At 43.0% G+C, this 23756-nt stretch overlaps 1 protein-coding gene across 1 annotated transcript; it reads right to left on the bottom strand.

Moving 5' to 3' along the window:
- Positions 1 to 4114: 4114 nt before the first annotated feature.
- Positions 4115 to 23756, bottom strand: LOC121580843 (ras-related protein Rab-2A). The gene is made up of 8 exons (XM_041895922.2): positions 23547 to 23756; positions 20207 to 20278; positions 19677 to 19744; positions 14428 to 14510; positions 7690 to 7782; positions 7094 to 7205; positions 5854 to 5922; positions 4115 to 4624 (listed from the first exon to the last, which is right to left on the bottom strand). The coding sequence occupies exons 1-8, from the start codon at positions 23590 to 23592 to the stop codon at positions 4529 to 4531; spliced, it is 639 nt and encodes a 212-aa protein (XP_041751856.1). The 5' UTR covers positions 23593 to 23756; the 3' UTR covers positions 4115 to 4528.

Here is a 23756-nt window from a genome sequence, read left to right as displayed (position 1 = left end):
TCACCTTCTACGGGCAGGGGGCGCGTTCATGGCTCCAATGGATAAACATACGTGCGCGTGAATGACCCTGCTGGGCTATGACGAATGTGCGCTTTATTTTTCAGTTCTTGTAAAATAGTAGATGCGATTAAAGCTGCAACTTTTCATTTATTATTTTGGGTTATTCATACATGTAGTGTGGACATTTTGTAAATCAGTTTTCCTGTGTATAGATGCTAATAAAGCATGGCAGAGTTGTGTAACAGAGAGACATTCATATTTATATGACTGTAAGCAAATATGTGGCGTGGATTCAAGTTGCTTTTAAATTGCTCCAGTTGATTCTCAAATGATCAACTTTAACTTTTCATGGGATAATGACGTCTATAAATAAAAGCTTCGTTTTCTGTTAAAACATCAAATGATGTGGTCCTCTAAAAGCTCATACAGGTTCTAAACGAGTTCAAAACATGTTACACATGCTCCCAATTGAAATAGAACTGTACCTCCTGAAATGAGTGGATGTTCTTATTTGTGTATGGAGCATCAGTTTGTCCCCGATAATGAGTTTCATAATAATTTCATGTGAACTGCAGATTAATAATTATGACCATTAGAGATGGACATCATGCAAGTTCACGATTCATATTGACATAATATTTGCCCTTCTACCGAGCCTGAGAGCCTATTCTACCTGGTCCCTTGGGCACGCGCAGGGCCAACCTGAGCCTCCCAGTGGATTACAGAGTAGTTCGAGCCCTTGAATTTTGCAAAATAAAAAGCTAAACATGTGCAACCATTTTCGATAGAAATATATCAAGATTAAGAAATATGTATTTCACACTTGTGTGAAGGTCTCATCCTTGATGCACACTACAGAGGAATCATCGAGTAAGTAGCCCGCAAGTCCCTTGAGCGGCCATTCATTTGCTTGTCATAACAACCTGCCCCACAGGAGTACTGTATTTAAAGGCGCAGGCATCCACTTTCTGTATGCCCAAATAAATGTCCTCTCAAATCGACTGTATATCTTTTTGTGTTTACATGTTTACGTGGTGATGAATGTATGCTTGTAAATATTCCAATGGATCACATTATTTTTGTAGTCTTCTGAACATAATTTAATAGAGTTTATCTTTAAAAAAAAAATGTCCTTTGTGCTTGTGGGTATAATTTGCCTGAGAGAAGGCTCTCTTGAGTTCACATCTACTGTGAAGGTCACACTACTTGAATTGCATTCACTAAAATCACTAACGTTTCAGAGGGTTCACATACCTGTTCAATACAAGCTTTTCCGTTTTCACATTTCGTTTCTTTGCTGCTTTCAAAAGTAGGTCATGAGAATTGTAAGGATTTGATCATGTGATCTCACCTATAACATCATAAGCTGTTGCTGTGCGTGACTACCAACAAAAAACAATTTCAGGTTACATCCAAATGTTAGGGGATGTAATGGGGATAATGAGGAAAGAATATATCTCATGAACTGTATCTGACTGCAATGACCCCCACCTAACATAGATTTTTGATTTGCTGTAGGCCTATTTGACAAACCTAGAGCACTGGGCCGGTTTCCCAAAAGCATCTTAAGAATAGATTGATCGTTAGAACTATAGAATCATATGGTTCTAAGGATGAACTTAGCCTTAGAATGCTTTTGGGAAACCGGGCCCAGAGTAGTGTTTATTTTATAATAGACTAAAGCACACAAATAAGGTGAAATAAGGTGTATTTCCAGTAAGTTATGCGTAATTATTTAATAAAGGCGACATAGGAGACCTAGAAATGAACTCACACTTTTGATTGAATATCACCTGAAAAGTATCTAGGCCTACCTGAAAAGCATGTAACACAGAGCAAAGAAGTGTGTTATAAAACCAGTTGAATTGGTACTGGGTGCATATGCCCCTTTAACCTTAGGGTTGATATTTTAAAGCGTAAATCATAGTCCACAGACATACAGTAGCTACGCAACTCTGCACCATCTGAAGAGGATGCAAAGCCCGAACGTGCGCCCCCCCACAATTCCCAACCAACGCGGCTGCAGTACGCATCCTCTATTCATTTGAATGTGTTGACAGTTGGAGAAATTGCTTGAGCTGTGCTGAAATATTCAGAAAGTATGAAAGCCAACAGTCCAATATTCTAGAACACTACTGTGTGTAGGGGTACACATTTTGGACTATGATAGATGCAGGGAATGGGTGCATTGATTATTTGAGAACCTGTATGAAAGTGTTTCCCAAACTCGGTCCTCCGGACCCCAAAGGGTGCACATTTAATTTATTGCCCTTAAAACTACACAGCTAATTCATATTATCAAAGCTTGATGATTAGTTTATTATTTGAATCAGCTGTGTAGTGCTATAGGAAAAAACAAAACGTGCACCCCTTGGGGTCACAAGGACCGAGTTTGGGAAACCCTGTATGATCTTACAGTAATTCCAAAACTCCAGGCAGCTCTGAGGACATGCATGCTTCACTTTATAAATTTATAAATCAAGAGATACAATACAGCATGGATCCATATATAATTGTTTCATTCATATACCAACACAGACACTCAGAAAAGTACTATAGGGAGATGCAAAATGCAAAACAACAACTCTAAAAAGTAAATTACAAAATGTAAGTTAAAACATTGCACATTTCTTCCACATGACCATAAAATGATATTTCAATTTAGAATTTTTTATTATAGTTTATTGTGATAGCATTTTAAAGAAGAACCAACACAGCAAATAACGTGGTGGTGGGGGGGGGGGGGGTCACAGACACTCCAAGTTTGGCTTTTCCCGCACCCCTCTCACGAGATGTTCACCATAATAACTACTAACAGAACGCACTGCCAAAGAAAGCAAGGCTGTACACACCACTCACACACCTACAGGAAAATGCTGCTCTGCACCGACTCTCCACAGCGGACTGGTTGGAAAACAAAATCCTGAAGAGAAAATATATGTATGCATGCATATATGCAGACTTGTATGTATAAATAGACATAAGCATGTTGTATGTGCATGAAGGTACACGTTTGCATTTAAGCATGCATGTACTATCTAAATCTGTGTATGTTTATGTATACATTTAGAGCAGTGGTTCTCAATCCTGGTCCTGGTGACCCAAAGGAGTGCACATTATTGTTTTTGCCATAGCACTACACACCGGATTCAAATGATCAACTCATCATCAGGATTGGATGATGAGTCAGGTGTGTAGCGCACAAATAAAAATGTGTACCCCTTTGGGTCCCCAGGACCAGGATTGGGAACCAGTGATTTAGAGTATGCATGTCTGAATGTATGCAATGCGTGTTTGAATGTTATAAAAATTAAGAATGTGTGTCTATGTGCTGTGTATATGTTGTGCATGTATGCATGTATAAGAATATGCAAATGTCTTTACTGGAATGATTCCTTCGCAACCTGATTATGTTTTTCTATTGTTTTTCTGCTGTCCCAATCTTTTAATTAAGGCAAACAGCTGAGATCTCTTTCCAGAGCAGAGGTGATCAAATTCTGGGGTTTGTGGTTATTGAACACAGGTAAACACAACATTTTGGCATTAAAATAGATAGATGCAGAATATTAAGCCAAAGTTTCTATACACAGTCATAGCAGATCTAGGGCAGAGAGATCGCGATGGAGGGGGAAGGCAGATGGCAGGACAAACTAAAAGTAAATTAAGTAAAATACCTTAAAATGGTGCCAAAGCAGTTTTTTTTTTTAGCAATACTGTTGCAGTTTCAAGCTCTATTCGTAGTACATTATAGATTTTCCCAGCAAATTCATGAAAGAATTCTAGCTTGGTCAACATACACCAAATCAAGAAAGGCTTACTATAACTATATATATATACACACACACAGAATGTGACTGATAAATACAGAATTAAAACAGCCCTGCTTCCCCCCCCCCTTTCTTCCTTTAACTTCTTCACTTTCGACATGGCCGCTGCTCGACACAACTCTACGTTTCTTTTTCTCTTTTATTTCAAACTTCTGAGTTCACCACACTTTCCCAAAGATTTCTTTCTCCCACATGAAACCGATTAAAATACTAATCGATGACCAACCATGTAGTGTTAGATACAATTTAACTTTAAGTCATGGCATTTTTATAATATAAAAAAATATATATATATATATATATATATATTCAGGGATGAGGTAAAAAAAAAAAAAAAAAGACATGATCCACAACTGGCTCACAGATGTACAGATAGATAAGGTCCCTATCCTAAAGCATTCTGCCTGTTTTGCCACAATAGTAACAGTAAACCCTACCATTCTACATCCCAGACAGGCTTCAATGCTCCGTCCGATACAGGGGGTGCATTTTTGCCCCAGGACCGGGGGTACTTTAACGTGTTTTGCTTGGTATATTTTGACAGACAGTCATCGAGTATACAATTAGACTCTCCGGTGGCAAGGCTGTGGGGAGGGAGGTGTTAAGAAAATGTTAGTGAGCCCGACCAGTCCAGTAGAAACGCGAGGGGCAGGGTGGGTGATTGGGGGAGGGGGGGTATGAGACAGAGGGGTGAAGGGTGTTCAGCAGCATCCCCCTCCAGCCTGTTGGCCCCCCTGGCTACCAGAGAGTGTGGAGTTGGTGGCAGCGTGCTGGGGCCCAATCTTAATGCCGTTAGCCTGCCGAGACAAAACCACAACACAATGCAACCGGTTAGTGGATCCAGGCAGTCAGGAAAATGGAACGTGATGATGGTCAGGTGTGGTTTGACAATTTAGAGTTTGAGTGTTGTTTGTGTTTTTCTGGGGTGGATGAAATGGATATCATAACAAGAAATATCAATGATAATAAGAAATATCAATGGTGACAAATTCTCTTTGGCTCACAGTCACATGCACACTCCTTTGTAAGCATCTCTCCCACACACACACCAGCAAGTGGCACTTTCATCCATCGGCCCACTTTCATCTCCCCAGACCTTCCATGGCTGAAGAGAACACAGAGCAGCTACAAGGTGTCACTCCACTGTGAGCCTGCGCTGCTGTGGCTTTCAGCAGTAGCAGTAGTAGCTCTTAAGGAAACTCTGAATCGTTCTAAATCAGATTTATAGTGTTCAGGGAAGAGGAGGAGGGTGGAGAAGGGAGGAGTGGGAGAAGGGGGGGGGTTCTCACTACGCCTGCCAGCAAGTGCCGGGGATTCTGGCCAGGGCTTCCCCCTTCGTCAGTCAGCTGATGCGGTTTGGACCATGTGCCTGGCCTCACTTTTTCCCCCTCTCCCTCCTTCTTCCCCCCCCTTTACTACTACTCTAACAGAAAGCATACCCAATGGCTGCTCAGGGGCTCGCCTCCTTCACGCTGGCTGTAACCTTGTGGGATGTGAGGAATTTATGCGCTGGCCAGCAGCCAGGGCTAGCGGAGAGAGGGAGGGGAGAAGGGAAAAACGGTGGCACACACGGTGGAAGTTTTGCTTGGCTCGGCAGACTGGAACCTGTTCTGCTTCTTCTCGCCCTCCTTTAGAGGAGAGAGATGGCGTGTGGGCCGCTGCAAATAAGCTGAGGCGGAGGGGCTTCCTCGAAAATATGAATATGGGTGCATCGTCTCCTAGAAGCATGTGCCTACGTAACAGCGTAAGCTAACAATGACTTTCTGGCCTTCAAATTGGCCTTTTTCAATAGGACTATATCCCACGTCTGCGCTGTCTAGGTTTTATCCTCATTTACTCCCTCTTCACTCTGTTTATGACGTGGGCTTAGGGCACTACAAAGGGAGCAAGGGTGTTTGACCACTTGGCCATATCGCAGTTGATGACTTAAAACTAAGAAGTCAAGCTATGTCAAGAAGATGGTCTTTGTCAAAGCTGCGGTGTAAAAAATGGACACAAAATGTGTTTCTCTCCCATGTCAAATGACCTCATTGTTGATGTCGAAGACACCCTCTTGGATCTTCTCGTAGATCTCCTTCGCTGTGTTGATGAATGCCTGAAAAAAGAGAGAGCCTAATTAGTATAGGATCAGAGCTAAAATCCACACAGCAAAATGTAGACATGACAGTTGTAATAAATTATAAAATCCCCAAGCCTGCAAGATATCAAGCCTTGGACCAATCAAACATATATATATATATATATATATATATATATATATATATATATATATATATATATATATATATATATGGGTCTCGTTGACTGAATAAGCCCTAAAGAGTGGGATCTACAGGAGTTTAGGATGATGTGGCATTAGCTTCTGGCTTGTTGCCATAGAAAATAAATCTACAGCGCTCCGCTGTACAAACAACGCAAGCAGACGTATAAACAGAGCCTTAGTTTTAGCCTTAATTTACAACTCCATGTAGGCCTTATATAATCATTACCTTATGTACACCTCAAAAGCTAGACTAGGGCAGGGCGCCCCTCTACAGTAAATGCTGACTGTAATTCAGCTTTTTACCATGGAGTGAGGACTGCTTTGGAATCTGAAACAAATGTCCACCTCAGTTTAGCTCAGGAAGCCCCGGCCTGGTCTGGTCCCCTCTCTAAGCTCCCTGCCATTTCACACATGAAAATGTTTAACAGCAACAGATGGGTTTCCCTCAGCCTGAGGCAGAGCTCCCCCACCTGGCCATGGAGGCCCAGGGCATAACACAGGGACCCAGCATTAGCCTCAGCACAGAACAGCACATCGCTCTCCATATAGTGCATACCGTAGTACCACAGGGGGTCAATGGAATATAAAGACCTAAAATTTGAGGCCCGATTGGCTTTCGGCTGTCGCTTAGGACAGGGGAGCAGAAGAGGGGAGGTTATGAATGTGGGTGATATACATGTCACGTCGCAGTGAGGGAGAGGGGGTCGGATGGAGATTGAAGAGGAGAGGTATCGGGAGGATTCAGGGAACACTAATGAGACAAATTAATAATATCAGGGGTTTCAACTGGGGGGAGGAGTGGAGGCAGAGTGGGTTTATATAAACCAGTCTCCCCCCCTTAAATCCTCAGAGAGCCTGGCTACCCAACGCACTGAAGAACAGATGTGTTTGTTTGTGCGAGCAAGAGAGGGGGGTATATTAATAGGCGAACGTGTCAGTGTGAGAAAATGATGTTGACAAACAAACAAACGCAAACACACAGCACAGTGTGAGCAGGAGGTACCTCTTCTACGTTGGATGCGGTCTTGGCAGAGGTCTCCATGAAGATGAGGCCATGCTCTCTGGCGAAGGCCTCTCCCTCCTCCTTCTTCACCTCTCTCCTGGACTCCAGGTCACTATGGGGACAACGCCACACACCTTCAATATTTCACACATATTACCGTAGACCTGTGTTACGCTAGTATAGTCTTGTGTGTCGCTGTGTTTTATAGCAAATCTGTAAATTCATTCGGTCATGTTTGCCAGTTAGGAGATATTTCATTAACTAGAGGAGACAAGAGCACACACAGGGAGCAGGGCTGTGAACTGGGTGGGTGAATCTCAATTGTCATAAATGGCTTCCTCACACTTTTTCCCCTTCCTTCATTTGGAAATATATAAAATCGACCTGGTGAAAGCAAAGAACACAATAAAGCGTCCACCATTCAGATTTGACATAACCCACGCTTTCAGATAAGTATGGATGAAGATGAGAAAATGAGGAAAGGATGCCATTTCAGACCTTTGAGGCGCAGCCCCTGTTTAGTAACATGTTTAGTAGCCATGACAACCACGACTCGGTTGTTTGGTAACCATGAGTGACAGGGAGATTAATCTGACCTCTTGTTCCCAATGAGCATGATGACCATGTTGGAGTTGGAATGTTGGCGAGCGTCCTCTAACCAGGTTGTCAAGTGGTTGAAGGTGTCCCTTCTGTAAAACAGAAACAGTCGAGCAACACTGAACATAAGAACAATAAATTTTTCTTTCCTAGTAAACTAATGCATAAACATGTAATTCAATTAGGTGAATGTAGGTCCCTTTTGTAACAACAGTTAACCTACATGAGCAAAATAAGGACATTGGGGCGGGAGACATTTCATTCAATTACATCCAAAATGTATCAATCACAGTGGCTCTAACTATGGTTAAACTGAATGAACTGGATAAGAAATGACATACATACACACACATACATATACACACACACATATATATATATACATACACAGTGAGGGAAAAAAGTATTTGATCCCCTGCTGATTTTGTAGGTTTGCCCACTGACAAATAAATGATCAGTCTATAATTTTAATGGTAGGTTTGTTTGAACATTGAGAGACAGAATAACAACAACAAAATCCATGTAAAAAATGTTATAAATTGATTTGCATTTTAATGAGGGAAATAAGTAGCTCCCAGGTGTCTCTTAAAGGGAGTGCTCCTAATCTCAGCTTGTTACCTGTATAAAAGAAACCTGTCCACAGAAGCAATCAATCAATCAGATTCCAAACTCTCCACCATGGCCAAGACCAAAGAGCTCTCCAAAGATGTCAGGGACAAGATTGTAGACCTACACAAGGCTGGAATGGGCTACAAGACCATCGCCAAGCAGCTTGGTGAGAAAGAGACAACAGTTGGTGCGATTATTCGCAAATGGAAGAAACACAAAATAACTGTCAATCTCCCTCGGCCTGGGGCTCCATGCAAGATCTCACCTCGTGGAGTTGCAATGATCATGAGAATGGTGAGGAATCAGCCCAGAACTACATGGGAGGATCTTGTCAATGATCTCAAGGCAGCTGGGACCATAGTCACCAAGAAAACAATTGGTAACACACTACGCCATGAAGGACTGAAATCCTGCAGCGCACGCAAGGTCCCCCTGCTCAAGAAAGCACATATACAGGGCCGTCTAAAGTTTGCCAATGAACATCTGAATGATTCAGAGGAGAACTGGGTGAAAGTGTTGTGGTCAGATGAGACCAAAATCGAGCTCTTTGGCATCAACTCAACTCACCGTGTTTGGAGGAGGAGGAATGCTGCCTATGACCCCAAGAACACCATCCCCACCGTCAAACATGGAGGTGGAAACATTATGCTTTGGGGGTGTTTTTCTGCTAAGGGGACAGGACAACTTCACCGCATCAAAGGGATGATGGACGGGGCCATGTACCGTCAAATCTTGGGTGAGAACCTTCTTCCCTCAGCCAGGTCATTGAAAATGGGTCCTGGATGGGTATTCCAGCATGACAATGACCCAAAACACATGGCCAAGGCAACAAAGGACTGGCTCAAGAATAAGCACATTAAGGTCCTGGAGTGGCCTAGCCAGTCTCCAGACCTTAATCCCATAGAAAATATGTGGAGGGAGCTGAAGGTTCGAGTTGCCAAACGTCAGGCTCAAAACCTTAATGACTTGGAGAAGATCTGCAAAGAGGAGTGGGACAAAATCCCTCCTGAGATGTTTGCAAACCTGGTGGCCAACTACAAGAAACGTCTGACCTCTGATTGCCAACAAGGATTTTGCCACCAAGTACTAAGTCATGTTTTGCAGAGGGGTCAAATACTTATTTCCCTCATTAAAATGCAAATCAATTTATAACATTTTTGACGTACGTTTTAGTGGATTTTTTTGTTATTATTCTGTCTCTCACTGTTCAAATAAACCTACCATTAAAATTATAGACTGATCATTTCTTTGTCAGTGGGCAAACGTACAAAATCAGCAGGGGATCAAATACTTTTTTCCCCTCACTGTGTGTGTGTGTGTGATATATATATATATATATATATATATATATATATATATATATATATATATATATATATATATATATATATATATATATATATATACACACACACACAGTGGGGAGAACAAGTATTTGATAACCTGCAAAATCGGCAGTGTTTCCTACTTACAAAGCATGTAGAGGTCTGTAATTTTTATCATAGGTACAAAAATCCAGAAAATCACAATGTATGATTTTTAAGTAATTCATTTGCATTTTATTGCATGACATAAGTATTTGATCACCTACCAACCAGTAAGAATTCCGGCTCTCACAGACCTGTTAGTTTTTCTTTAAGAAGCCCTCCTGTTCTCCACTCATTACCTGTATTAACTGCACCTGTTTGAACTCGTTACCTGTATAAAAGACACCTGTCCACACACTCAAACAGACTCCAACCTCTCCACAATGGCCAAGACCAGAGAGCTGTGTAAGGACATCAGGGATAAAATTGTAGACCTGCACAAGGCTGGGATGGGCTACAGGACAATAGGCAAGCAGCTTGGTGAGAAGGCAACAACTGTTGGCACAATTATTAGAAAATGGAAGAAGTTCAAGATGACGGTCAATCACCCTCGGTCTGGGGCTCCATGCAAGATCTCACCTCATGGGGCATCAATGATCATGAGGAAGGTGAGGGATCAGCCCAGAACTACACGGCAGGACCTGGTCAATGACCTGAAGAGAGCTGGGACCACAGTCTCAAAGAAAACCATTAGTAACACACTACGCCGTCATGGATTAAAATCCTCCAGCGCACGCAAGGTCCCCCTGCTCAAGCCAGCGCATGTCCAGGCCCATCTGAAGTTTGCCAATGACCATCTGGATGATCCAGAGGAGGAATGGGAGAAGGTCATGTGGTCTGATGAGACAAAAATAGAGCTTTTGGTCTAAACTCCACTCGCCGTGTTTGGAGGAAGAAGAAGGATGAGTACAACCCCAAGAACACCATCCCAACCGTGAAGCATAGAGGTGGAAATATCATTCTTTGGGGATGCTTTTCTGCAAAGGGGACAGGACGACTGCACCGTATTGAGGGGAGGATGGATGGGGCCATGTATCGCGAGATCTTGGCCAACAACCTCCTTCCCTCAGTAAGAGCATTGAAGATGGGTCGTGGCTGGGTCTTCCAGCATGACAACGACCCGAAACACACAGCCAGGGCAACTAAGCAGTGGCTCCGTAAGAAGCATCTCAAGGTCCTGGAATGGCCTAGCCAGTCTCCAGACCTGAACCCAATAGAACATCTTTGGAGGGAGCTGAAAGTCCGTATTGCCCAGCGACAGCCCCGAAACCTGAAGGATCTGGAGAAGATCTGTATGGAGGAGTGGGCCAAAATCCCTGCTGCAGTGTGTGCAAACCTGGTCAAGACCTACAGGAAACGTATGATCTCTGTAATTGCAAACAAAGGTTTCTGTACCAAATATTAAGTTCTGCTTTTCTGATGTATCAAATACTTATGTCATGCAATAAAATGCAAATTAATTACTTAAAAATCATACAATGTGATTTTCTGGATTCCGTCTCTCGCAGTTGAAGTGTACCTATGATAAAAATTACAGACCTCTACATGCTTTGTAAGTAGGAAAACCTGCAAAATTGGCAGTGTATCAAATACTTGTTCTCCCCACTGTGTGTATATATATATATATACACATACACACACACACACACACACAGTGGGGGAAAAAAGTATTTAGTCAGCCACCAATTGTGCAAGTTCTCCCACTTAAAAAGATGAGAGAGGCCTGTCATTTTCATCATAGGTACACGTCTACTATGACAGACAAAATTAGAAAAAAAAATCCAGAAAAATCACATTGTAGGATTTTTAATGAATTTATTTGCAAATTATGGTGGAAAATAAGTATTTGGTCAATAACAAAAGTTTCTCGATAGTTTGTTATATACCCTTTGTTGGCAATGACACAAGTCAAACGTTTTCTGTAAGTCTTCACAAGGTTCACACACGGTTGCTGGTATTTTGGCCCATTCCTCCATGCAGATCTCCTCTAGAGCAGTAATGTTTTGGGGCTGTCGCTGGGCAACACAGACTTTCAACTCCCTCCAAAGATTTTCTATGGGGTTGAGATCTGGAGACTGGCTAGGCCACTCCAGGACCTTGAAATGCTTCTCACGAAGCCACTCCTTCGTTGCCCGGGCGGTGTGTTTGGGATCATTGTCATGCTGAAAGACCCAGCCACGTTTCATCTTCAATGCCCTTGCTGATGGAAGGAGGTTTTCACTCAAAATCTCACGATACATGGCCCCATTCATTCTTTCCTTTACATGGATCAGTCGTCCTGGTCCCTTTGCAGAAAAACAGCCCCAAAGCATGATGTTTCCACCCCCATGCTTCACAGTAGGTATGGTGTTCTTTGGATGCAACTCGGCATTCTTTGTCCTCCAAACACGACGAGTTGAGTTTTTACCAAAAAGTTCTATTTTGGTTTCATCTGACCATATGACATTCTCCCAATCCTCTTCTGGATCATCCAAATGCACTCTAGCAAACTTCAGACGGGCCTGGACATGTACTGGCTTAAGCAGGGGGACACGTCTGGCACTGCAGGATTTGAGTCCCTGGCGGCGTAGTGTGTAACTGATGGTAGGCTTTATTACTTTGGTCCCAGCTCTCTTCAGGTCATTCACTAGGTCCCCCCGTGTGGTTCTGGGATTTTTGCTCACCGTTCTTGTGATCATTTTGACCCCACGGGGTGAGATCTTGCGTGGAGCCCCAGATCGAGGGAGATTATCATTATGCTTGTTTGTAGGTGACCAAATACTTATTTTCCACCATAATTTGCAAATAAATTCATTAAAAATCCTACAATGTGATTTTCTGGAAAAAAAAATCTCAATTTGTCTGTCATAGTTGACATGTACCTATGATGAAAATTACAGGCCTCTCTCATCTTTTTAAGTGGGAGAACTTACACAATTGGTGGCTGACTAAATACTTTTTTTCCCCACTGTATGTATGTATGTATGTATGTATGTATGTATGTATGTATGTATATATATATATATATACACACACACGTGTGAATGTGTATATACAGTGGGGAGAACAAGTATTTGATACACTGCCGATTTTGCAGGTTTTCCTACTTACAAAGCATGTAGAGGTCTGTAATTTGTATCATAGGTACACTTCAACTGTGAGAGACGGAATCTGAAATCCAAAAAATCACATTGTATGATTTTTAAGTAATTAATTTGCATTTTATTGCATGACATAAGTATTTGATACATCAGAAAAGCATAACTTAATATTTGGTACAGAAATCTGTTTGCAATTACAGAGATCATACGTTTCCTGTAGGTCTTGACCAGGTTTGCACACACTGCAGCAGGGATTTTGGCCCACTCCTCCATACAGACCTTCTCCAGATCCTTCAGGTTTCGGGGCTGTCGCTGGGCAATACGGACGTTCAGCTCCCTCCAAAGATTTTCTATTGGGTTCAGGTCTGGAGACTGGCTAGGCCACTCCAGGACCTTGAGATGCTTCTTACGGAGCCACTCCTTAGTTGCCCTGGCTGTGTGTTTCGGGTCATTGTCATGCTGGAAGACCCAGCCACGACCCATCTTCAATGCTCTTACTGAAGGAAGGAGGTTGTTGGCCAAGATCTCGCGATACATGGCCCCATCCATCCTCCCCTCAATATGGTGCAGTCGTCCTGTCCCCTTTGCAGAAAAGCATCCCCAAAGAATGATGTTTCCACCTCCATGCTTCACGGTTGGGATGGTGTTCTTGGGGTTGTACTCATCCTTCTCCTTCCTCCAAACACGGCGAGTGGAGTTTAGACCAAAAAGCTCTATTTTTGTCTCATCAGACCACATGACCTTCTCCCATTCCTCCTCTGGATCATCCAGATGGTCATTGGCAAACTTCAGACGGGCCTGGACATGCGCTGGCTTGAGCAGGGGGGACCTTGCGTGCGCTGCAGGATTTTAATCCATGACGGCGTAGTGTGTTACTAATGGTTTTCTTTGAGACTGTGGTCCCAGCTCTCTTCAGGTCATTGACCAGGTCCTGCCGTGTAGTTCTGGGCTGATCCCTCACCTTCCTCATGATCATTGATGCCCCACGAGGTGAGATCTTGCATGGAGCCCCAGACCGAGGGTGATTGACCGTCATCTTGAACTTCTTCCATTTTCTAATAATTGCGCCAACAGTTGTTGCCTTCTCACCAAGCTGCTTGCCTATTGTCCTGTAGCCCATCCCAGCCTTGTGCAGGTCTACAATTTTATCCCTGATGTCCTTACACAGCTCTCTGGTCTTGGCCATTGTGGAGAGGTTGGAGTCTGTTTGATTGAGTGTGTGGACAGGTGTCTTTTATACAGGTAATAAGTTCAAACAGGTGCAATTAATACAGGTAATGAGTGGAGAACAGGAGGGCTTCTTAAAGAAAAACTAACAGGTCTGTGAGAGCCGGAATTCTTACTGGTTGGTAGGTGATCAAATACTTATGTCATGCAATAAAATGCAAATTAATTACTTAAAAATCATACAATGTGATTTTCTGGATTTTTGTTTTAGATTCCGTCTCTCACAGTTGAAGTGTACCTATGATACAAATTACAGACCTCTACATATATATCATCTATCTATCTATATCTATCTATATATACATACACACACACACACACACACAAACACACACTCATTAGTATTTTTTACATTTGTCAAGAGCAACAGTCATGTCCGAAATCCTAGGGTAGACTCAGTGGCCAAAGTCTTTACATAGATAAGGCCTGGGGTGAAAATGGCCGCCAGACTGACCTTGTGATGTCATACACTAGCAGGGCGCCGGCTGCCCCTCTGTAGTAGGACCGGGTGATGGAGCGGAAGGACTCTTGGCCGGCCTGAACACACACACACACAATTAGTGCCAAAGACAAACAGACATAGTACACACACACGGATGCTCGGTTAAAGCAAAGACAATGTTCAGCACAGAAGCATAGTAACCCATAAATAAAGGGTACAAACAAGAGCCAGCAGTACTACAAAACAGTAGTAGTAGTAAGCTGAATAAAGCAACAACTCTTAAAGGAGTCTTACTTCAAGTGCTCAAGGGTGTGTTGGGACATAGACAAAATGCTGTTCATACCAACACGGTGTCTAATGTACTGTGTTACTAGGGTCAGAGGTTCTTCTGAGCCCATGTCCTGAAAAACTTCTGGCCCTAGCAATGTTTTACTCATGCATGTCCTGCCTAATGCCTACTACACTCCTCCAGTCCAGGCTTCCCAGCGCCTTTCCCTAATCCATACACATTCCCAACGCCATAGACATTCCTAACCAGGGAGCCAAGCATCCTGATTTTCCCTGTGCAGAGAGGCAGAGCACAGGCAAGCCCCTGTCACTGTGTACAAAAGGCTCCTCTCTTTCTCTGCATCCCCGACTGACTATCTGAGTCCTCATAAACAAGGGGCCCACTGTGTTCCACTACAGCCCACAATACAACATTCTACCTCTCTGGCCAATCACAACTCCCCGTTCTCTCCCCACACTCAGTGTTGGGTTTATACAGCAGGCAGGCAGACCAGACCTGTCGATAGATGCCATTGTCAGCAGGTTATAAGATGGCTTCCCTGTTCCCCGGCTAGCGGCTGTTGCACCTTGGCCTACTCTACTCTGTTCTACCTCTATTCTGGCCTGGCAGCAGGTGAGTGAGAGCCAGGCAGCCCAGCACTGCTGCACATTTGAATTCAATAAGGCCCAGTCAGTGAGAACTGTCCCCCCGAGGCAGCTGCTAACGTTGGAGCTAATGGAGGCCATTGTGAATAAATGATGAATGACACTTTTATGCCTGCCATCTGCCAGAGCTCAAAGGTTACAGGAAGGCCAGAAATGCAGATTTTGGCTATTACATCACTCCCAGGGCAGGCAGTACCTCCCGTCTCCTCCTCCTGTGCTCACACGCATGCAGGAACACACACTGATACAACTTCACAGGCGGTACACACGCCCTGTGTTCGATTTTGGCAGGGTGGACATGTGGTGGTCTGGGGATGTAAGCTAAACCACATATCATTCTAATAGAGGGTATATTCATAGTGGTGTGTTGAAAATATAAAAAAAGTGAAATTGTCACTTCTCAAAATGCCAGCTAGATTACCAAAGTGCCCAATCAAAGGTTGCCATTCTTATCCCTCTTGGCATCCATTTCTGCTGAATTCCAGCCTTACCTTTTCATCAACCAAAATGCACCTGTGTTGCCATGTGGCCTAGTAAGCACACAGCAGCTGGCTCTGTCTGAAGGCCAAAAGGCCTATAGGGCCTCTACTCGCACCATCCATCAATATTACTGCTGAGGGATTATATTCTTATTTATAGAACTGTGTCTCCCCCTACAGGCCAATATACATACTACACGAACACCAAGATCATCTCCTGTAGTGTTCATATTTTCTCAGCACAGTCAGCAGGGCACTATAAAATCCACGTTGCGTAGAAAGTGGACGGAATCATGGAATCCAAACTTTTAAACGGAATTCAACAACATTCAAAAATATATTTAACTTAGTAGGAAATCAACTAAATGTATTGAACGTATTAGAAATTAATACATTTGCCCAAGTTAATCATAAGACATGAACAAACTGCATCAGTGATTTGTATTTTCCTGCAACTTTCTGAAACAGCACAGGAATGCCTATGTGTGTGTCCGGTGCGCGCGTATGCCTACACTTTATGTAGCCGTTAGCGATAATGCGAATGATAAACTTATTCTGGTAGATATGGAAAGGCTTTCCCAAAAAACATTTTCAATTAAATGTTAACTACAAAGTAGCCTATGCCTACCTGGCAGAATGCTATCATGATAATTTGCATTAATCCAGTTAGTCGTCATGCATGTTATTTATCACACGCGCACAGCATACAGAGCCTAGTTTGAGGAGTGGAATATCCTATCAAATCAAAATCAAATTTTATTCGTCACATGCTTCGTAAACAACAGGTGTAGACTAGCAGTGAAACGCTTACTTACTGGCCTCTCTCAACAATGCAGAGAAAGAAAAGACAATAATAGAAAAGTAATACTTAATAATAAAAGTAATTTAAAAAACACAATAAGTAACAATAACTTGACTGTATACACGGGGTACCATTACCGAGTCGATGTGCAGGGGTACAAGGTAATTGAGATAGGTATGTACATATAACTAGGAATAACGTGACTAGGCAACAGGATAGATAATAAACAGTAGCAGCAACATATGTGACGAGTCAAAAAAAGTTTGTGCAAAAAGGATCAATTCAGATAGTTAAATAGTTAACCAATAGCTACCCGGACTAACTATTTAGCAGTCTTATGGCTTGGGGGTAGAAGCTGTTCAGGGTCCTGTTGGTTCCAGACTTGGTGCATCGGTACCGCTTGCGGTGCGGTAGCAGAGAGAATAATCTATGACTTGGGTGGCGGGAGTCTTTGACAAAAAAAAAATCCAGTGATGTACTGCTCCTGAGTGGCGCAGTGGTCTAAGGCACTGCATCGCAGTGCTAACTGTGCCACTAGAGATCCTGGTTTGAATCCAGGCTCTGTCGCAGCCGGCCGGACCGGGAGACTCATGGGCGGCGCACAATTGGCCCAGCGTCGTCCAGGGTAGGGGAGGGAATGGCCGGCAGGGATGTAGCTCAGTTGATAGAGCATGGCGTTTGCAACGCCAGGGTTGTGGGTTCGATTCCCACGGGGGGCCAGTATAAAAAAATATATATATATAATAAATAAATAAATAAATAAATAAACCTATGTATTCACTAACTGTAAGTCGCTCTGGATAAGAGCGTCAGCTAAATGACTAAAATGTAAATGTAAAATGTACTGGGCCATACTCACTACCCTCTGCAGCACCTTACGGTCAGATGGCAAGTAGTTGCCATACCAAGCAGTGATGCAGCCAGTCAAATGGTGCAGCCAGTCAAATGGTGCAGCTGTATAACTTTTTGAGGATCTGAGGGCCCATACCAAATCTTTTCAGCTCCTGAGGGGGAAGAGTCATTGTCGTGCCCTCTTCATGACTGTGTTGGTGTGTGTGGACCATGATAGATACTAAGTGATGTGGACACCAAGGAATTTGAAGACCTCGACCCGCTCCACTACAGCCCTGTTGATGTGAATGGGGGCGTGCTCGTCCCTCCTTTTCCTGTAGTCCACGATCAGCTCCTTGCTGACATTGAGGGAGAGGTTGTTGTCTCTGGCCTTATCCCTATAGGCTGTCTCATCGTCGTCGGTGAACAGGCCTACCACCGTCGTGTCGTCAGCAAACTTAATGATGGTGTTGGAGTCGTGCGTGGCCACGCAGTTGTGGGTGAACAGTGAGTACAGGAGGGGACTAAGCACGCACCCCTGAGAGGCCCCTGTGTTGAGGGTCAGCGTGGCGGATGCGTTGTTGCCTACCCACACCATCTGGGGGCTGTCCGTCTGGAAGTCCAGGATCCAGTTGCAGAGGGAGGTTTTCAGACCCAGGGTCCTTAGCTTAGTGATGAGCTTGGAAGACACTACAGTGTTGAACACTGAGCTGTATCACCCATCACCTGTCAGACAGCACTAGAGTAGCTCCTCAAAAAGCTGGTACTGGAGTGAAACGTGATTTTGTAAGCCCAGTCATTGCGCAACTAATAACAGTTCTAAAATGCAATTGCGTGTTAAACTGCTTTGATGGCCACGATTAAAAATAGCTACTTTTTTAATTTCTCAATCTCAACTGGTAATTAAAGGGCGCTTCCCATTCGCCATTTGAGTGCATAGGCTATAGTCAACGGTATGCAGGCTATCAGCACGTCACTCACCTCTTTGCAATGTGAGCTTGAGGCAGTATAATTGTCTGAAAGCTGAACGTTTTACTTTACTTCAAATAATGAGGCATGTCTTACCTTGCTTCAAAGTAGCCTAGCCGAAATCCAACCATAGAAACGTGGAGACAATTATTTTATGATGACTTCCTCATGACATTAAACCAGCATTTCTCTCCTGTTCTATTGGTTTTACATCAACTTTCTTTCGTTGTCCAGAAGCCAAAGGCACAATCCTAGTCGTTATTAGATTCCCCCTCTTTCTAACAGAGATTTTCATTATGGAACCACTCGCATTATGTGTACTGTTTAGAACAGTGTTTTCCTGTAAATTGCATTTTGGCAAATGTTTGAAAATGACGTTTTATTAGCTGCTTCATTACAGGAGTTACATGTTCAATAATAGGCTATATAGCCTTTTGACTAAGACGATAGGCTTGCTATTGTTGCATGTCTCCATTACGCTCTTAATGAAAAATGTCCGTTCCTTGTAGCCATGCATAGTACTGTATTTTCTGTTGGTCACAGTTTGGAAAGAACGTAACTGTTTGTTGACTGGTTAATGAGGGTCGGTTAGTCGGCAGCAAAAAATTATTCAAAACAGAAAACTTCTCACAAGGACAAAGCTGAGAGACTATTTGAGAAGAGTGTGAGATGCGAATTGACAATGCTGTTGTGTAGGGCTCTGTCATTCTTCTCTTTACAAGGCAAGCAACATGTCCATGGTAATACACATGCTGAACAAAATAAAACCTATTTTGTTCAGGTGTACAAGATTCCAATGACTCCAAGATTTAATACAAATTTCAAGGAAATATGGCATATTAGACTTTCATCTGGGTTTGCTGGGCTATATTGGGTGAATTACACATTACTGTGAGCGGGTGCCATCACATGTTAGGAATGTAATGAACGCTACATCAAAAATCTTCTTATCACTGATGGTAAGATACAGATGTACCAAAGAATATTCAGAGAAATTCATGATTACAGTCAACCCCTGATAACTGCACTTGAGATAGGCCAAGTATAAACTGTTTAATTGGGACAATAAACCTGTATCACATCAACAGTACATTGACTACATTTCTTTATGATTGAACTGCATGCAGTAGTTGATAACTTAACTGATGAGAACTGTCCCACACTGCTCCATGTATCAGGAGTCAACTATATCATGTGTTCACGTAAAGAATCACATCTGTTCATGTGCAACAGGGCAGGTATCTTACCGTGTCCCAGATCTGCAGCTTGATCTGTTTACCATCTATAGTGATCATCCGCGCCCCAAACTCCACACCTGGGAAAGACACACCCACCACCAGGACACAGTCAGTCTACAACTCACTTGCATGAAAACAGAATCCTTGGGACGTCCATACCCTAAACCCTAACCTTAGCATTTTAAATGTCAACTTCAATGACTCTGGTAAGAGTGTAACCTGGTCAGGTCATGCGGTAAGGAAAAAACCTTAGTGCTAATCATGAGACTTAATCTTAAACCCCAAACTAACTTTAACCACTAGCCTTATTAACCATAACCCACTAAACCTAACCACCTAGACCAGGGTTTCCCAAACTTAAAAGTAAAAAGGACAAGTGGCTAAAAAAGTTAATGTCAAGCCCTGGACGAGGGGATCTGAGCGGAGCGCTGAGACCATTTAACTGAGGTCCCTCCAGTGGAGCTAGGCAGTGCAGAAGCAGGATGCATTTCAATCACAGTCGTCCTTAAAACGTTATAATGAATATAGAGGAGCCTTACCGATAGTGAGGTCGTGCACCGGCTGAAACCGCTTGTCTGTGAACTGTAATAATAGGCATGATTTCCCCACACCTGCAAAACAAACAACATGCACAGTTAAACAGAGGAACACATAGGCACTCTGTCTGCATGACTAACATGATTTAGCCAGTTACACACACTTTATAAAACCAACAATGCATCTGGTCTCACACACACACATTAAAGAAGTTGAATGTCAGTCTTTGATATGATGTGTCAGAGAACAGCAAATTACATAAGGAGGTCAATTTAATGAGAGAAAAATGTCAGACTGTATCAGGCCCTACAGCCCTCTGACTACACTCACACACACAATGTTAAAGAAGCTCATAGTCAGTCCTGCTGAAGCAAGAGGCTTCTGGCAAGTAGCTGGTCAAACAAGTAGAATTCTGGTTGTCATGCATTTCTGGAGTAGGTAGAGGATGCTTTAAAACACATTCAGGGTCAGATATTGTTTCATCCCCTCAATGGTTCTGATTGGGAGTGGGATAGTGTTATCCGATCCTAGACCAGTGGTTAAGAAGAGCCATTTCTTCCTCAAGCTTGTTTCTTCAGGAGGACCTGTGTTCGAGGCCCTGTCAACATGATGATGAAACTGATGACAGGGATGGACATTTTATCAATAATGTCAACCCACAAATGTCATGACTCATGAAGTTGTTTGGTGTGATGAAACAAAGATATTCCTAGGTAGCACTAACCATAATGAATGCAATAATTAGCCCAATGCGGCTAACTCAATTTATTGCATTTTCAATAAAGTAGACTCAGGCCTAAATATAATGTGTGATGTGCGCCTGTGTGAGAAAGAAAATCATAAAACGTGACAGTGAAACACACTGCCATACCGTTGAGGGACCTGTGAAAAGGTGTGCCGCACTGCATGGTTATAATGCAAACAGGTGAAACCTTTAGCACACCAGAGAAGGCTATCATTAGCGTTTCTATGGGTTACCACCACTGTTGCTAGGCAGGGGAGCCGGGGTGATAGAAGACATCACGAGAAGGATGTACCGAAACAACAAAGCTATGTCACCATTTTAACCGTGCACCTGCTAGCCAATCAGCCTCTAGCGCTGAATAGAGAGTGCATCTGGTTCTTTAGTGGTCAGGTCATTATCGTTAAAGCAACAGTAGTACCGCTGGATCAATTAGACAGGGCTGCCAAATCAAAGATTAGCCTAACCAACCTGTAGGCTAATTACACCCCCCCCATCACTAATTGAAATACTGCATTTGATTGGGCAGGAAGAGATGTACAACTGGATTTTGATCCAGGTGAAAACGTAGGTTTATGGTATGGAGGCTGAGAAAAACATCCTTTTGGATAGGGGTTTCTCAACCATCACCTCATCTAGCCAAGTTAACAACCACAGCGTAGGCTATATCTAACTGCTCAAACAGCTGGGATAGCCATACCGAAACTGCAAAGTCATGTAGAATGTGAGTGAGTAATACGAAAACACTGAATGATCAACAGCTTGGGTTGCAGGGGGTCACATGATGGCCCCCAGTGAAGCCAGGGGGATGACAGGTCTGTGGTGTTGCAACTATGGCTGTGACGATACCGGTATCGCAAAAAATGTGCCATGGCAAAAATGAAAACACAAAGCAGACCAAACTCTTTGGTCCTTTAAAAACCTACCGTATGTAAAATATTGTGTGCTATAGTTTGGAAAATAAAATGTGACTCTGGATAACAACATAATGATGTTTGTTTCCAACATTAGGGCTGGTTCTCTTAAATAAGTGTAATCCCTTTGTGTTTTCTTTCCTTGCCATGATACTAACGAGTATCGCGATACTGGTATCATCCCGACCCTACTAATTACACAAATAAAACAAGGGGGAAAACTCTGCTGGATATAGCCTGGGAAAAAATGCACAGAGATGTGTACTCCCAAATGCTGACCACTGAGTTTTGGGTTGGTAATGATGCCTCCAGTTTTGAAACAAGCATCATATGACATGCTGTCCTGTAAGCAAATAGTCTGGTTCAAGTAAAATTCTGCCCTTTCATCTCAGAGAAATGGAGGGGCGTGTGCTGCTAAATCTGTTATTGGCCTTCCTGTAAGCAGGGTACACTTCCCTTCACTGATACTTTTAAACAGAGTAAACCACAGTAATTTGTTACTTTTAAAGGCAGCATGTACCCTTTGAATGTACAAGCCGTATTGATCCATTACTAAACTAACGTGATGAAGTCTTAGCATCGCAACACTGCCCCTGTGGAATTTGAGATACCAACCAGGTACATTTGTTTATTTCTCAGCATCATCAAACACTGTCAATCTGTAATCCGATAGATAGATTACCTATCTCAGTATCACTCGTTTGCCCTGGGTAAAATGCATAGCTAGGTACAATGTGGTGCTGCTATTAGGCTATTTCAACAAGGATCCGGGTTGAGCAATAGATGTATAACACAGATCTAATCAAATAAGATGATGAAGCACATAGTTCTACTGTTTTTGATAAACAAGTCCCTCCTGTCGACTGTTTCTAAAGCAACCTGCAATAAATTATCGGGACAAAAATATAGGTTGGCTTTGACAGCATCCATAATATTTATTTGGTTAACATACTCGGTCCGCATCGTCTAGGTAAACAAATGACAGTAAACTGCTTAACTTCATTAACATAACAGTGATAACACCCGTGTAAAAGTACATTATGTCAGGTTAACAACACGCGTATGAACGCCTAGACAGTTAAACTGGAATGCTGCCGTAGTATGCAACCGTACAAAAAAAAGTATGTAAAACGCCATTTCGAGAGAGGGAGCTTGATGCTTGTGGCCTTGCTTGTGGCTAGCAATACAAGTTCGCAAAAAAAACAGACAGCCCGAAACCTTGGCTTGACTGTGTCCAAGGGACTGACATAGTCAGTGCAAGCACCCCTGTTGTAGAGGGGCTGTCAAACTAGCTGTTGTTTATGTCGCTGTAAACATCTAGTTTACCTACGTTAGCCGATTAGCTAACAAGCTAACGTTAGGTAGCAAAGCTAGCTAGTTAGCTTAGCACCCCCACCCTCAGTGCACAGCGGAAAGACAATAGGCAATCGGCTTGTTGTCAACAGTTGCTAAATTAACACGCTAGCTGACCACAACACCATGCGATGTGAGGTGGCAATTTTGGGGGGATTATTTCACGTTAATGACATGCTATTAACGACGCTAGAAAGCGAGAAATCTGTCTGTCGTCCCACCTCTTGCGTCTCTGCTTTTACCACGTCACATTGGACTCTCCAACACTGCGGAAATAAAAGATAGCTGCTAGCTAGCTGTCGTTAGCAATATTTGCTGCCAGTAACTGCTTACCCGTGTCTCCGATAATGATGTATTTGAAAAGGTATGCATATGCCATGGCCACTGGGTCCTGTGTCAACCTTCCTCGGCCGTTGTGCTATATATCCGCAACTTGAAACCGTATGAAAATGGTCTATGTAAACGTCTCGGTAATCGTTAGAGCTTCGCCTTTCTACGCTAGCCTCCTTTCTCTCTTGGAAGGGAAGGAACAATAAGCACCTC

Source organism: Coregonus clupeaformis, chromosome 14, assembly GCF_020615455.1.
Source record: "Coregonus clupeaformis isolate EN_2021a chromosome 14, ASM2061545v1, whole genome shotgun sequence".
NCBI lineage: Eukaryota > Metazoa > Chordata > Actinopteri > Salmoniformes > Salmonidae > Coregonus > Coregonus clupeaformis.
The sequence above is the reverse complement of the archived record's forward strand: the minus strand, read 5'-3'. Positions and strand labels throughout refer to the sequence as shown.